This window comes from Neltuma alba, unplaced genomic scaffold, assembly GCF_004799145.2.
Source record: "Neltuma alba isolate B1F8T4 unplaced genomic scaffold, ASM479914v2 tig00010245_pilon, whole genome shotgun sequence".
Classification (NCBI taxonomy): Eukaryota; Viridiplantae; Streptophyta; class Magnoliopsida; order Fabales; family Fabaceae; genus Neltuma; species Neltuma alba.
In genome coordinates, this window is record NW_021635173.1 from 251,047 (window position 1) to 267,307 (window position 16,261).

Here is a 16,261-nt window from a genome sequence, read left to right on the forward strand (position 1 = left end):
ATTAGGTGAAAAATCAAGGAAGAAGAGGTTAAATTGAGCTTAATGTCAAGCAATTGTGTTTATGCTTGCATTGTTGGTAATTTAGAATGCGTTTATGCTTGGAACAATAGGCACATTGCAAGAGACCAAAGAGGAACATCAATTCCCTAAAGAGGCCGAATTGAACTATCCACTAAGAGGTAGCATTGAACTCATAATTTGATTGCTTTCTTGCTTGTTTAAATTTTTATGTGCTATGTGATTTATGTTGTCATGATGTGATTGAGCAAATCATGTGACTATGTATGGAATTATATGTTGAATGTGCCTTGACAATATGTATGAGGAATGGCTTAATGGCTTGATTAATTGCTTTCTTTACATGACAAATGGTATGCATACAAAATGTTACATAATGATGTTGATTTTATGTACACATGTTACATTTTTACATAGTATGAATTGCATGATGATTATGGTTTTTTGCTATCGAGATTTCTATGAAATCTCACTCTTTGTGTTCAAAATTCACCATTTAGGAGTTGGGCTAAGCAAGGACATCAAAGGGAAGGAAGTCATTTTGAAAGAAAATTGATTAATGTGCATCTTTAGATAATGTTTGTATTTAATGTGAACTATTGTGAATTATGTTGAATATTTGTATTAGGGACTAAGGATAATATGTATGTTAATATTTGATCAAAAGTTCTGTTTTAGTATTGAATTATTGAGTGGATGGATGACTTGAATTGAGAGGGAAAGGAAAAAATCAAGAATGATGACTTAAGGGATAAAAGTTGATTTTTTTAGGGGTCTAGTTTGACCAATGAGATTTTGAACAATTGATTGAGTCTAGAGTTGAAATTTGACAAGCTTATAGAGCTCATTTAGCTTTAAAACAAGTGGTAATTTATCAAATTTGGAGGTTTGTGCAGAAATTTATGCCTTTTCAAAGTTGGGCAAAAATTAAAAATTTACCAAATGAATAGTACCATTTTAAATGAAATATGGGATTGATTGGTGACTGCTGGATGAGAATGAGTATTTTTTCTTTAAAGAGAATGTTACAAGCTTTCCATAGAATTTAGAACCATCTCATTTCCATTTTCCTAGAATTAATCATGATTTTTTTAAGTTCAGTCCTAATTAGGGTTACAATGAATAGTAACTTGAATTTCAAGAAATTCAAAGTTTAAATTTTCCAACTTCAAGCCATAATAAATGGTTCCAAATAAGATAAAATGATGTGTAAAAGTAAGGTGTGACAATATATAATACTATTCACTCATTAAGTCTACAAACGAGGCCTTGTAATTAAGACTAGAGGTACTATTCACTCATCAGTTTTTATAAATTGTTGAATATGGGGCTTTCTGCATCCGAGTCCCTCATTTTCTAAGATACATACTGAAATAAAGATAATCAAATAATCACAACTTGTTATAAATGATGCACATTTCAAAGTCTAAGAATTTGATTATTTCTTGAATGACACAAGGACATATTATTCATGCAATAATTATATTTTATTAGGGAAGAAGTTTCCAAGCATGTGGGACCCAAGTAATAAGCACTCCAAGCTTATCAGATATGAGCCATTCATATTTGATTTGGATGGTCTAGATTTGATTTTTTTTTAAATAATTATTTGAATGACTATAAATTTGAGATAAAAATAATCTTTTAACTATCATTTTTTTAAAAGAATCTTTTTTCTATTTAAAAATAATTAATTAAAAATATGAATTTGTCCAAATCTGTTTAGATTTGATGAGTTTGCGTTTCCCAAGCGTGTGACGGTTGCATGCCAAATAGGTCAATAAAGATGACTAAATTGGATATCTGATTTTGATGGTCTTATTATTGTTTTTATCTTTCATGGTCAAGGCATAGAACATAGAAAAGATTGCTTATTTGATGAGGAATTCTTCCACCAAATTCAGATATAGGAAGGGGTTAAGCTATGTTGAGTCCGCCATTGAACGTTTGTTACTTATGAAGAAGATGGTCCCACACTAAACATGTGTTTGGTTTCAAGTTCATAATTAATTTTAATATGTATAGGGGCGTTCGAATATTTTTCTAGAAAATCATGATTCTGGCTCTCATGATTAACTATCCAAACATCACTTAAAATGGAATGGAAGATTTCTATTATATATCAATCTTTACCTTACCAACTCCTTTTGACAATTGATTTCCGCGTGACCCAAATAAATTAGTCTACTTTTATGGTTTGATCAAAGAACATTATACCAAAAAAATAGACTTTCAGCAGGGATTTTGTCGTCACTAAAAGTCGACTTTCAATAGCAATTTTATTTCTTGCCATTGAAGGTTTCTTGCAATGGCAACAAAAAAGTCATTGGTAAAAGTATGACTTCCGATTGCGACAAGAAAAATCACAGCCAAAGCTCTTATATTTAGTGATGATTTTTTTTTCCACTGCTAAAAGTTTTTAAAGGGCATATATTTAGCATCAACTTTTTAGAGTTGCTGCTGAAGGTCTCATGTTCAGTGACGACAATTTTTTGTCACTGCTAAAAGGCATCCTTTCGATGACAACTTTCTAGAGTCACCACTCAAAGTCTTTGAAGGTTTATATTCAGCCATAGACTTCTAGTGGCGACATTTTAAAGTTACCACTGAAAGGTAGATTTTTCATTTAACTGATGATTTTGTAATTATTGGTAAAATAACATTTATTTTGATGACATTTTTTTAATATGTATGTGTGTATATCATAACAAATATTGCATATATTTAAAATTTACAATCAATTTCTAAAAATAAATTAGTGTTAAACAAAAAGAAAGTAGTCACAATAAACATTTTTTAGAAGATTAATCAATCATAAATAAAATAGCTTCATGTCAAAAAAAATTATTAATGTATTCGAAATAACTTTCCATCCATTCCCATTACTATGCGTTAATGCTGTCAATTGAGAAAATAAAGTATTAATTAATGGCTGCGTTGCGGAAATTAAATTCTTTTCTACACTAATAAATAATATCACAATTAGTCGCAACATGCGGAGAAAATTATGTTTTAATTTGTAGTCATAATATAGCTTTGCAAATTCTTTCATATATATAATCTAATTAATTCCCATTAAAAAAATATTATAAATAGCATCACCTCTAATAGGAAAATATTTATATGCGCAAGGGAAAAAGTCTTTCATAACTGAGCTCTTATTTTTTGTCCGTGTTAAAATCGGCAAACTGACAATGAGGTCTTCGATCATAATTCAACATTTTTATATTTAAGTTTTTCAACATTGATGCGATATGTAGATCCAAACGAGGAAAATATATTGTCACTTTCATAAACTGTTCTTTTGTGGAAATTTTAAAAGTTGATCGCTATTTTTACAAAGACGGTTTTCAAGGGGGCAAAGGACGTAGTTTGGGCCATATGTTGGCGTTGTTGACGGGTACAAGAGTCAAGAGTCAATGGTAAAAACTTCAAAGAAAGTTGAGTGGAAGAAATTATTGTGAGAGGCTTCAAGAGTAAAGAGTCAATTATTGTGAAAGATTTTACACAGTTGGATTATGACAGTAAGAAAAATTTTCTTCAACACAGCACCATTAATACTCTCATTTCTTTGTTTTTCTTAATTGGAGAGGCAAACACTAATAGTTTTAGGTTATAAGTAAAATCAAACTCACCATCTTTTAATTGCAGTTCATGTCATTAGACCACAAGGCTACTAGCTTTCTTTTCTCCATATCTCTTTCCTTTTTATTCTCGTAGAGCAAAAGCATAATAATGGGCATGGGAGGTCACTTCGCACACATTAATTATATTTTAAAATGACGCTAATTTATTTACCATTGATTAATCTTTAGGAAAACCTTGTATTTTGTTATGAAAATGAGAAAGCTAGAGAGTAGAAAGGAGAATAGCAAAACAAGAATTGTGAGAAAAAATAAGGAAGTATTTCTCATTCACCTATGGGTACTAATTCTCTATTTATAGGCCTCAAACCATTAAAGTCTAATTCTAAGTTTACAAAGAAATGAAGAAGACGTAATGACATTAAACAAGAGAAACGCCCCACAAGTTATTCATTGAGAAGGTTATGGGTTTAAGATATTTAATGATAAAAAATCCTAAGAGTTAGGGGTTATGAACATTAACATATATAATATTTATAATACTACTCCTTAGATGTCTTAATATATATATATATATATAAGATGTCTCGTTAACAAACCTTACAAGAAAAACCATGTGATACAAAACCTTGGCTAAAGAAAAAGAGTACAATATGACAGTCCTATTGTTGAATTATGCATGATGCGTTGTCACTAAATTATCTACTGAAATGTTGAAATATCAATATACCCTTATGGGCTACAGAGATAACGGAGAAAAGTTATTCTGAGAATCGTCATGATATATCTTGCATCAAGGTAATCAATTTATTTTTAACAAAATGATCATATATTAATTTTGTAGAAGTATCATATCAAATCTTAATTTCATTATCCACTTTGATACCTGAAAAAGCTTAGTTTTACCAATGAAATTAGGGAGAATTACAATGAGATCTGAAAGAAGGGATTTAATTATCCTAAAGTCTATTGACAACTAAAAAACATGCAATAACAAGTTCTACAGTAAAGAATGATAATAGGTTCAAGTTGGTCACTTATCCTTAAAATGTTTTGGTAATTAATTTTTTTTTAGGACCTCATGATAATTCTCCCATAAAATTACGTTATATCAACAAGATATGCAAATATTATTATAGAACAAATATATGGGACTTCTAGTCCATTCAATTCAATATATTTTGTAGACAAAATCATCATAACAAAAATAAATCATCTAGCAATCCATAATACATTCAATAACACAATTTACAAGTCAAGTAAGATGTGAAATTATTTACTTTTCAATACATTTTTTGAGTCAAATATATATACTCAGATTATCTTAATCGACATAACATTTTAAATATTTAGAAACAAATAAGATCACCTCCAATAAAAAAATACTAATGCGCAAGGGGAAAAAGTCTTTCATGCTGTTATTTTTGTGCGTGTTAAATTCAGCAAGCTGACAATGAAGATCCTTCTTTAATCATAATTCAACATTTTTATATTTTAAGTCTTCCATGAACTGTTCTTGTGTGGAAATGTTAAAAGTTGATTGCTATTCTTACGCGGATGGTTTTCAAGAAAAGAGTAATTCGGGCCCCATGTTTGCGTTATTGACTGGTAAATTAAAAGAGTCAAGATTCAATGGTTAAAGATGTCAAAGAAACATGAATACAAGAAATTATTGTGAAAGACTTCAAGATTAAAGAGTCCATTGTTTGATTTTACAGCGTTGGATAATGACTATAAGAAAAATTTTACACAATGCAGCACCATTAATACTTTCTCTTATTTGTTTTCCTTAGTTAGGGAGGCAAATATTAATATTCTAAGGTTATAAGTGAAATCAAGCTCACTATCTTCTAGTTATGGGACAATGTTCGTGTTATCAGACCATAAGGCTATTAGCTTTCTTTTCTCCACATCTCTTTCATTTATTATTCCTGTAAAGCAAAAGCATAATAAGGGGGATGGCAGGTATTTCGCACACATTAATTTTTTTTGAAATAACGGTATTTTATTTACTATTGATTAATCTTCAGGAAAAACCTTGTATTTTGTTATGAAAACAAGAAAGCTAGAAAGTGGAAAAAAGAATAGCAAAACAAGAATTGTAAGAAAAAATAAGGATGTCTTATTCACTTGTGGGTACCAATCCTCTATTTATAGGCTTCAAACCATTAAAGTCTAATTCTAAGATTGTAAAAAAAAAAAAAATGAAGAAAGGCATAATGACATTAAACATGAGAAACTCCTCACAAGTCATTCATTGGAAAGGTTATGGGTTTAGGAAATTCAAAAATAAAGAATCCTAAGAGTTACAGGTTATGAACATCTACATGTATAATATTTATAATACTACCCTTTGGATGTCAATAACAAATATTGTGCTTCATTAATTTATATTGAAGCTACATCGTTAAAAAGACCTTGCAAGGAAAATCATGTGATACAAAACTTTGGCTAAGAAAAAAAAAGTACAGCATGATATTTCTATTAGTTGAATTATGCATGATGAGTTGTCATCAAATTATTTGTTGAAATGTATTATATTCCTCTAATATATCTTCTGCATAAGTTGAAATATCAATATACTTTTCACTTGCCTTACTCAGTTTGGAGATGAGAAAACTTATTTTCAGAATCGCCATGATATATCTTGCATCCATTTGATCAATTTATTTTGAACAAAATGATATCATATAATAGTTTTGTAGAACTATCATATCAAATCTCAATTTTATTTTCCATTTGCATATTTGCATAAACTTAATTTTTTTCAATAAAATTATAATATGTAATATTGACAAATATGTAAATATTATTATAAATCAAGGTGCTAGATGTACCATAATAAAGATCGAGGTACTGGATGCAACATAAGGAAAAAAAAAAATTGGAGTGCTAGATGCAACTTTACTCCAAGAAATCATTGTAAATAGTGCAACTCTAATACATTTTAGAAAAAAATGACAGCTAAAGATTGTGAAAGTTATAATATTCAACAGCAAGATTTGTTACAACATTTTAACGGGTTTTAGCAATAATTGCCTTACGAACAACAACATAGTTTTATAAGAATTTCTGATTCAGGATTTTGTAATTTTTACCCCTTTTCTAGGATTTTCCATATATTTTATTATTTACATTGAATATCGATAATGGTGATGTGTTCATGGAAAATGACAGAGAAATTATTGTTGAATTCAGAAATATCTAAATAACTACTTAAGTAAGAGAAATTTTCTTTCAGACACATAAGAAAAATGCCTACCCAAACACCAGCATGGGTCGCTGGCGGCCGCCAATGCTATCGGTGAGGAAGACTTAAAATTGTTTTTCTAATAAAAAAATTCATAAGGAAAATATGTTCATTCCATCAAATTATATAAAATCCCCATTTGATCAACATGTGTGTCTAAATAGGAATTTCTCTTATTCATGTGACTATTTGGGAATTTCCAAATTCAACAATGATTCCATGTATAATAATAAAGTGAAAAAAAAAAAGAATTATTTTGGCGAGGTACTTAGATGTCATGTTGAAATTATCTATACTTCGACAATATTTTTAATATAACAGGATTTGCTGCATAATTTGAACATCCCTCGATGGAAAAAAATCACTCAAATATAGATTGGAGGATTTGCTTGTTAATCTTACTTGGAAGAATTTCAAGAAAAAGGAAATAATTTGGACATGATGAATGAAAATAAATTTCTTCTTCAATACATAAAAATTTCAGAAAATTCCTTAAAAAACCAACCGAATTTCTAATCTCACAAACTGAACCTATGAAATTTCTAATCAGACAAATATGACCCAGAGAGGAACTTAGAAACTTGATCAAATTACTTCAGTGCCCCTAGGTTTAGTCAATATTGATTTATTGTAAATGTATCGTGAAGAAAGCGAAGTTGTTAAGTTGGAATAAAAACTCGTGAATTGCATAATAAAACTTGTTAATTTTAAAGGTTGTCTTGTGCTGAAGTTTTTCTTGAAGATTTATCAGAATTGTTTTATGAAGAATTTTTTTTTTTAAAATTTGGAATTAAACTTGTTAAATTTTAATAATCTATTGTGCTTAAGTTATTTCAAATTTTGGTGAAACGTAAGTTGTTAATTTGAAATTATAACTTGTAAACTACTTAATGAAACTCCTTAATTTTTAAGGGTGTGTTGTGCTTAAGTTTTAGTCAAGATTTATTGCAAATGCATTGCAATAAAAGGTAACCAAACTTGTTAATTACATAGGGCCACCCTTGTCATTTCGCTAGATTTTAAAATCACTAGCAGAGTCACCTAACTTCATTAGGAATTGCATAAGGGCAATGACCCAAATTAGAGTGTGGGCTATTCAATTGGGTTTTCAAGGAATTTTTTTCTAAAAATTTCTCTTATTGATTAATGAGAAGCAGTTCCCCATGGTAAAACAAAGATAGACAGTTCCCAACCTATAACAACACGGAATGTTAAAAAATAATAGAGAACGTCTCGTCCATTTCTCTTCTGTTCTGTTCTAAAACCTTAGAACACACACGTTTACCTCAATAGCATTATTGTTGAAACTTTCAATTCTTAATGTTGACGAGTTATTTAAATGTTGATGAAATTATTTTTGTTTTAGCACTCTTTCAAGTAAAAGGACTTAATAAATAATTTGAAAATCTTTTACAATAGATAAAAAAATTATCCTTGGAAAAAGTCATTATGTTCAGACTAAAGAGCGAATTAAAAAGAATGACGTAGAGGAGGTTTTTTCCCCCGTTTTACGCCATAGATTTGTTCGCTCCTCACATGATGAAAAATGAAGTTGAAAAGAAAGTTTTTTTCCATGTATATTAAAATATAACTGAAAATAATCTTCAAACAAAATAAATCGAAAGTGGCATTATAAATACCAGCTCTTTCCTCCAAGAGCTATATGTCCATCAAAGCATCCATCGATTAGATCAAAATATCGGATAGCAAAAACATTTTGCCTTGACGTGGTCATGGATGGTCCCTGCAATATTCTTGTGTTTGTTTTTGTCTGGTTACTTACCTTATCAAATGTTGTTTTATGCATACGCGGAGCATCTTGTGAGGTTGAATGCATTCCAAGTGAGCGAGATGCCTTACTTAAGATAAAGCATCATCTCTCAGATCCTTCAAACAGGCTCACTTCTTGGTCTCCTAATGGAAATTGCTGCAACTGGGCTTTTGTTATCTGCCACAACATTACAGGCCATGTTCTTGAGCTCCACCTCACAACTCCACCTCCTTCAAAGCTTCACTACATGGTTTTCAATGAGACATTAAGTTTTGGTGGTGAGATACATTCTTCTTTGCTTGGCCTGAAGCATCTGAATTATCTAGACTTGAGCAATAATGATTTTGGAGGTATGAAAATTCCTACTTTTCTTGGCTCAATCACAAGTTTGACATATCTTAATCTATCTAATGCCGTATTTGGTGGAAACATTCCTCATCAAATTGCAAAGCTTTCCAATTTGCAATATCTTGATCTCGGAGGTAATGAATTTAGTGGAAGCATTCCTCATCAAATCGGGAAGCTCTTCAATTTGCAATATCTTGATCTCAGGGGTAATGAATTTAGTGGAAGCATTCCTCATCAAATTGGAAATCTCTCCAATTTACAATATCTTGATCTTGGAGATAATCAATTTAGTGGAAGCATTCCCCATCAAATTGGAAACCTCTCGAATCTAATCAATCTTCATCTCAGATATAGATTTGCAATACCTATTGAAAATCTTCAATGGGTTTCAGCTCTTTCTTCTCTTCAATATCTTGAGCTGAGTTATGCAAACCTCTCCAACACCTTTGACTGGTTGCAGGTTCTACATGCACTTCCTTCTTTGAGAGAGTTGCATTTATTAGAATGTGATTTCAACCATCATTTTGAACCATCCACCATAAACTTTTCATCTCTAGCTGTCCTTCACCTTTCTGATTCTTATTTTGGCACTTCATTAATCCCAAATTGGGTATTTCAACTGAAAAGATTGGTTCATCTTCAATTAAACAATAACAGTTTTCAAGGTCCCCTCCCTGTTGGTATTCAAAACTTAACTCTCCTTCAACACCTTGATTTATCTTACAATCAGTTCAACTCTTCTATTCCTGATTGGTTGTACAACTTTCATCATTTAAAGTCTCTCAGTCTCTTTCAAAGCAACATAGTTGGCACAATTTCTGTTAACATTGGAAACTTGACTTCTCTTATTACTGTTGATTTTAGTGATAATCTTTTAAATGGGCCGATTCCAATTTCTATGGGAAATCTTTGCAACTTGAAAAAATTGGCTCTTTCAAACAATAAGTGCAATCATCAAATTTCTGAAGTATTAAAAATTCTTTCAGCAGGATGTGTTTCCCAAGCATTAGAGATTTTTTATATGAGTAGTTCTCAATTATCTGGCCATCTCACTGACCAGATTGGTCTTTTCAAAATCTCATTGAACTTGATCTTTCTGACAACTCCATTCAAGGTCTAATACCTAACTCATTGGGAAACCTTGCATCTCTAAAATATCTTGATCTATCTAGCAATTCCATCAAAGGTGCACTTCCTAGCTCGTTAGGAAATCTTAAATCTTTGGTATATCTTTCTCTTTGGAACAACACTATAAACAGTGCAATTCCTATATCATTTGGAAATCTAACATCTTTGATGCACCTTGTTCTCACTAGAAATCAACTTGATGGAAATCCCTTTGAGATTCTAGGATCCCTCTCTAAATTGAATTACCTTGGTTTGGGATATAATCTCTTTCAAGGAGTTGTCAAGGAAGCCCATTTTGTAAATTTGACCCATTTGCAGACATTTTGGGCACCAAAAAACCAACTCACTTTAAAAGTGGACCCTAATTGGAATCCTTCTTTTCTACTCTTAGAGGAGTTAAGTTTGGATTCTTGGAATTTAGGTCCCCAATTTCCATCATGGGTTCAATCACTAGAACATCTTTGGTATTTGGATATCTCCAGTGCCATGATTTGTGATTCTATTCCAACTTCGTTTTGGAGCAAAATGGGCAATCTTCAGTATTTGAATATTTCCTACAATCATATTGAAGGAGAGCTTTCGACTATACTGATAAACACTACTTTTGGAGGTGCCGTTGATCTAAGCTCAAACAAATTATATGGCCAATTACCTTGTGTATCACAAAATGTGATGTACATAGATCTTTCAAGCAATTGGTTTTTGGGATCCATTACTCACTTTTTGTGTCATAGACAAGAGGAGACAAAGTCATTACAGTTTCTTAAGTTGGCATCAAATAATTTATCAGGTAACTTACCTGATTGCTGGATGAGCTGGCCATATCTTACAACAGTAAACTTAGCAAACAACCATCTCTCTGGGATGTTGAACACATCCATGGCATCCTTGTTGGAGTTGCAAATGTTGAACCTGCGCAATAATAATTTTTCTGGAAAATTTCCTAGCTTTTTGATGAACGGAAGCAACATGATTTGCTTGGATCTAGGAGATAATCAATTTTCAGGAATACTTCCATCTTGGGTTGGACAAAGGTTGTCAAGTTTAAAGATTCTTGTTTTGAGATCAAACCACTTTTCTGGTCCAATTCCTCATCAAATTTGTGACATGAATTTCCTACAAATCTTGGACCTTGCGCACAACAAGTTGATAGGATATATTCCAAAGTGTGTTGAGCATTTGCATGCTATGTCAGTAATAAATAGTAGTTTAGAGTCATACATTTATTCTGCACAACAAATTGATGGGATATATTTCACGTTGTTTGTTGAAGCATTATTGGTGAAAGGAAGAGTTTATGATTACAGCACCAACCTTGGTCTTGTTACAAGTATTGACTTTTCAAGTAATAAATTATCTGGAGAGATACCAATAGAACTTTCAAGCCTTAAAGGACTCCATTTCCTGAACCTTTCAAATAATCATTTTATAGGCCAAATTCCTCAAAAAATTGGCTATATGGAATCATTGGAGTCTATGGACTTGTCAAGAAATCTACTTTCAGGCAAAATCCCAGCAAGCATCTCTCAATTAAGCTTTCTTAGCTTCTTGAACTTGTCTTACAACAACTTGATGGGAAAAATTCCAACAGGGACCCAATTACAAAGCTTTGAAGCATCAAGTTTTATAGGCAATGATTTATGTGGTCCTCCACTCAACAGCAATTGTCCATCAAATAGCCCCAATAATGATAAAGACAAAGAAGTCCATCATGGAAATGGAATCCATTGGTTCTTTGTAAGCATGGCATTGGGATTTATTGTGGGATTTTGGGTAGTAGTGGGTCCTTTGCTCTACAGTACTTCATGGAGGTATGCTTATTTTCAATTCATTGATAGGATATGGTATAAACTGCAATATCGTTATTACTGGTGAAAGCAAACTGAGGCCAAACTTATATCTGGAAGGTTCGTGCTTTTAGAAGAGATAAGTGATTTACCTCTCCCATAATCATCTTATGCTTTTCAATGATGATGTAATTGATGAATAAAGTCATTTACAAGGATTGTGTAGTTCAACTTTGAATGTCATACCACTGTGTAATATATTTGTTGTGACAAAAGGGTTGTTCTTAATAGGTGCATTACATATAAAACTAGGCAATACATAATTTTTTATCCAATTCATAAATTATCTTTAAAAAAGTACCATAAAAGATCTAATGTCTTTAGAGATCAAACCATAATATCATGCATAAATCTCTATTTTAAACTTCGCTTGCTTTGATATCTTACAAAGCTTAATCAACTATTAGCATTTCTTAATGAATTAGATTCAATGCATTATCTTTGAGGAAGCAATACTTCATCTTACAAAACCTATAACCATCAATAATCAAGTACAGTCCAAATAATAAAAGCAAAACGAAAAGAAAAAAGAACTTTGCTTGACCAAGAAATAGAATAGGATATTTTATGATACCAGAGAACTACCACAATTCACAGCATTCGATCACCAAACTAAATTAAGCAATTCATTCTATGTTTAACCAAACATCAAGGGCACTATCAATAAAATGCCATTTATTACAACATTTGCTTAGATAATTTTGTTATGAAGGAACATGAATACTATAACACCTCATTTATTACCCCATTATATGTCAATTGAAACTATTATAACACATTTTCTAGTGTTTCTGAGTGAAAAATTTCAATTTCAAATTTCACATTTAATTCTGTCCATACACTGTTCATCCGATTTTGGGTCAACTTTGAAAATTCATAACTAATTCTAAAAAAATCGAAACGAGATGGTTCTAATTTTCACGTGAAGCTTGTTAAAAATTTATATAGAGGAAAAATATTGATTAGACTTGATTCCATCTATAACAACACCAGAAAATTCGACAATGTACATTGTTCATATGGTTAATTTTTGAATTTTCAGAATTTAAGTTCAACTTTGAAAGGACATAACTCTTAACACAAAGCTCCAAATTTGATGGTTTACCACTTGATTTAAAGCTAAAAATAAGATCCATTCGCCTACAAAATATCAGGTCTAAATTCCATCATTTGCTTATTATTTTTTCTGTCACCATTTTGCCCCTAATTTAGGCAATTTTATCCCTTAATCACTTTTTTATTGAATTTTATATTCCTTTTTCCTTTTCCATACTCTTTAGGCATTCTACCACTCAATATTTCAACACTTAACCATGTCATACCAATATAATTTACAACATATTACCATTCATAATCCATTACAAACTTGACATAAAGTTTAGTAACACATCACATGATATTCCAAAATAACATAATGATCATCAAGCTTCTCTATCCCAATACCAACTCCTTACCTTGATCCATAGATGAGCCACTTCCTAAATGATAAATAAATGGACATAGGGGGAATGAGATTTCATAGAAATCTCAGTAGCATTTGAATTATAATTATCATGCAAATCAAGCAAGTTATAATGTGACATGTTATAGAACTTTAAGACATCCTCAAGTCACATGAAATCATATCTAACAATATGCTAGGAAAGGAACATTAACACTTCCACACTAACATGATTCCATGAATTTGGCCAAAGGATAAATCAAGGGTGTCCAACCAACCAAGATCACAATACAAATTCCTCAATCCAAGCAAACAAACATATCATATTAAATAAGCAAGATAAACAATCAAATTATAATTCAAAGCTACCTTTTATCACTTGTCCGATTCGGTCACCTCAAGGAATAATGATCCTCCTTGATTCCTCCGCACAAAGCCTATTAAATCAAACATAAACATAGGCCAAATTAATAGCCAAACCACTTAAACATAACACTTTATCGTTAACTTAACAATTTCTCCCTTTTTTCTTGGATTTTCAACAAAATAATTCCTCCTTTAGAATCGATAACCTCATGACTCATTCCCACACAATTTTTCATGAGGAATTCAAATATGAAATCAGATTTTTAAAAATCAAACTCTTTTGCCATGAAATCATGTTGGCCGAATAGGGGGTATATACTTCCGAAAATTCTATTTTTTGATTCCAATGATTTTAAACACTTTCCAATAGTATATCTCTACACAAAAATATGTTTTAAACCCATTGGAATAATCAAATCAAGCTAAAACAAACTGTTGCCCCATGTACTATTGTTGGCCGAATTGAACCCCTAGAACTTTAGGTGGATTTTCTTCCAAAATCAATCCATACACCACTTATAAATGCTTATTTCACTTGATATTTAAGGTCTCTATCCTTTCCTAACATCACATGATCCATCAAAATTTTGGGCAGCATGTACCCTTAATTTTTCAACTCAAAACCCTAACTAAATTAGTGTAAAACTTAGGGATAAGGAAGCTTAAGCATACATTGATGTTTTCCTAATACAAACTGAATGATTCCTTATTCAAAACCTCCACAAATTCAGTCTCCCTTGGTCAAAACGAAAATGGCAGCACCTCCCCTCTTTTTTCCAATTTTTCCAACATTTTTTTTGTATTTTAGGAGGGGGTATTTATAGAAAATATAATCTGCCATTCCCCTCTCAATTTGGACATCCAAGGTGGCAGGAAATGAAGTGTGTTGGCAGCCATCAAGTGTCTCATAGCTTCAAATTTAACCATGTGTCCCAACTCTAGAATTTTCCAATATTTATCCCTTAATTTTGCATTTTATTTAATTAAATATGGAGCTGTCCAAAAGCTGCACGAATTTGGGCTCTTATTAGGTTCAATGTGGGCCTCACAAATGGTTTGGGCTGGTCTAAAAAGATGGCCCATAATCCAAATCAAAATCCCAAACCAATTTGAAACTTTATTGTTGATATTCACTAGTAACTTTTCATAATTTTTTCAGACCTCCAAAAATTTATTTCTCTCCATGATAATTCACCTTTTGATATGAGAACATGATGTGAAACTTTTCAGAATTTTTTGCTGCCTCTAAGTATTTATTTTGAATTTTCTCCAATTAGACCTCTATCGATGTCACTGTGGGAAAATAAATTTTCTAAAATTAATTTCTAAGCTTCCAAGGCCTAACAATAATTTTATAAATTTAAAAAAACTAATTCCTGATTTTTATATGATTTTACCACAATTATTGAGGTGTTTAATTAATTAAAATAATTATTTTCCTATGATTTTTCAATATTTTCCTGAAAAAACCTCCATTTATGGGAAATTCTGTAACAATTTATTTTCATGATAATTCTATCTTTTGGGCTTCAACCAAGTTTCTAAAACTTCTAATTTATACTTTTCCTCTTTTTTAGGAATTTTCTAGAACTTTTCTCTAAATTTCCTATTTTGCCCTTGCTAGACCGATAATTACAAAAATGCCAACCCAAACCTTATCAGGGTTTCGCATCAAAAATTAGTTCGTATCCCCATCTAGTTTCTATATTGGCTCTCATTCCAATTTTTGATTCCCTATGTCCAAGTGAAGCTTCTCGGGATGTGACAAATACATAAGCTTAAGCAACTCGTGGCAAATGAATTGAACAATTGCATCACAATCAACAAAATGATCAAGTCAAAGTTCAAATGTGAGTTCCCAATACAAACCAATCTAAATGATTGAATTACAAGAAAGACAGGAAGGGTGGAGAATGCAAGACCCAAAAAATGTGGGTCAAAGGGCTAAGTATATCAGATAAATCAGTAAGGATTTTTTCCATTAGCATGCACACCCACACCTTTGCTCTATTTTCTAGGATCACTTGCTATCATTTACGACTGAGTGTTTAGCTAGTAAGATTGTCTTGCTAATTTCCTAGTATTATTAGGTTCCATCAATCTTGCTGAAGATTGAGACAAACATCCTGCATTTTATATATACACGCGCATGTAATATATATTTATATATATATTGGATGTAAAGATCTTGATATGATTTTGAATATGGGCAAGCCAATTTATAGCAAAACTTACATATCCTGCCCTTGCTCATTAGCTGGAGCAGTCTTAGCAATACACAAAAAAGCAGCATCTATATTGCAGTCCTATTTAGCAGATGTCTCGAAGTAAGGAATATTTTCTTTTGACGCACACCAGTCCAATGCTTTCTTCTCAGACACTTGAGCTCAAGATAACCACATAAGGCTCCTTAGGTGGTGGGAAGGGCAATAGTTTGGGGAAAAGATCATGAGTTTAATTACTTCTCTTATAAAATTTTTCTTTTTGAAAAACATATTTATATTAAAA

At 31.4% G+C, this 16,261-nt stretch overlaps 1 protein-coding gene across 1 annotated transcript in view; it reads left to right on the plus strand.

Moving 5' to 3' along the window:
- Window positions 1–8,585: 8,585 nt before the first annotated feature.
- LOC114755261 (receptor-like protein EIX2) overlaps window positions 8,586–16,261 on the plus strand; it is a 29,405-nt gene continuing 21,729 nt past the window's right edge. The window contains exons 1-2 of the mRNA XM_028944125.1: window positions 8,586–9,477; window positions 10,032–11,897. Coding sequence (XP_028799958.1) covers window positions 8,586–9,477; window positions 10,032–11,897 — 2,758 coding nt within the window. The remainder of the gene's footprint in view (window positions 9,478–10,031; window positions 11,898–16,261) is intronic.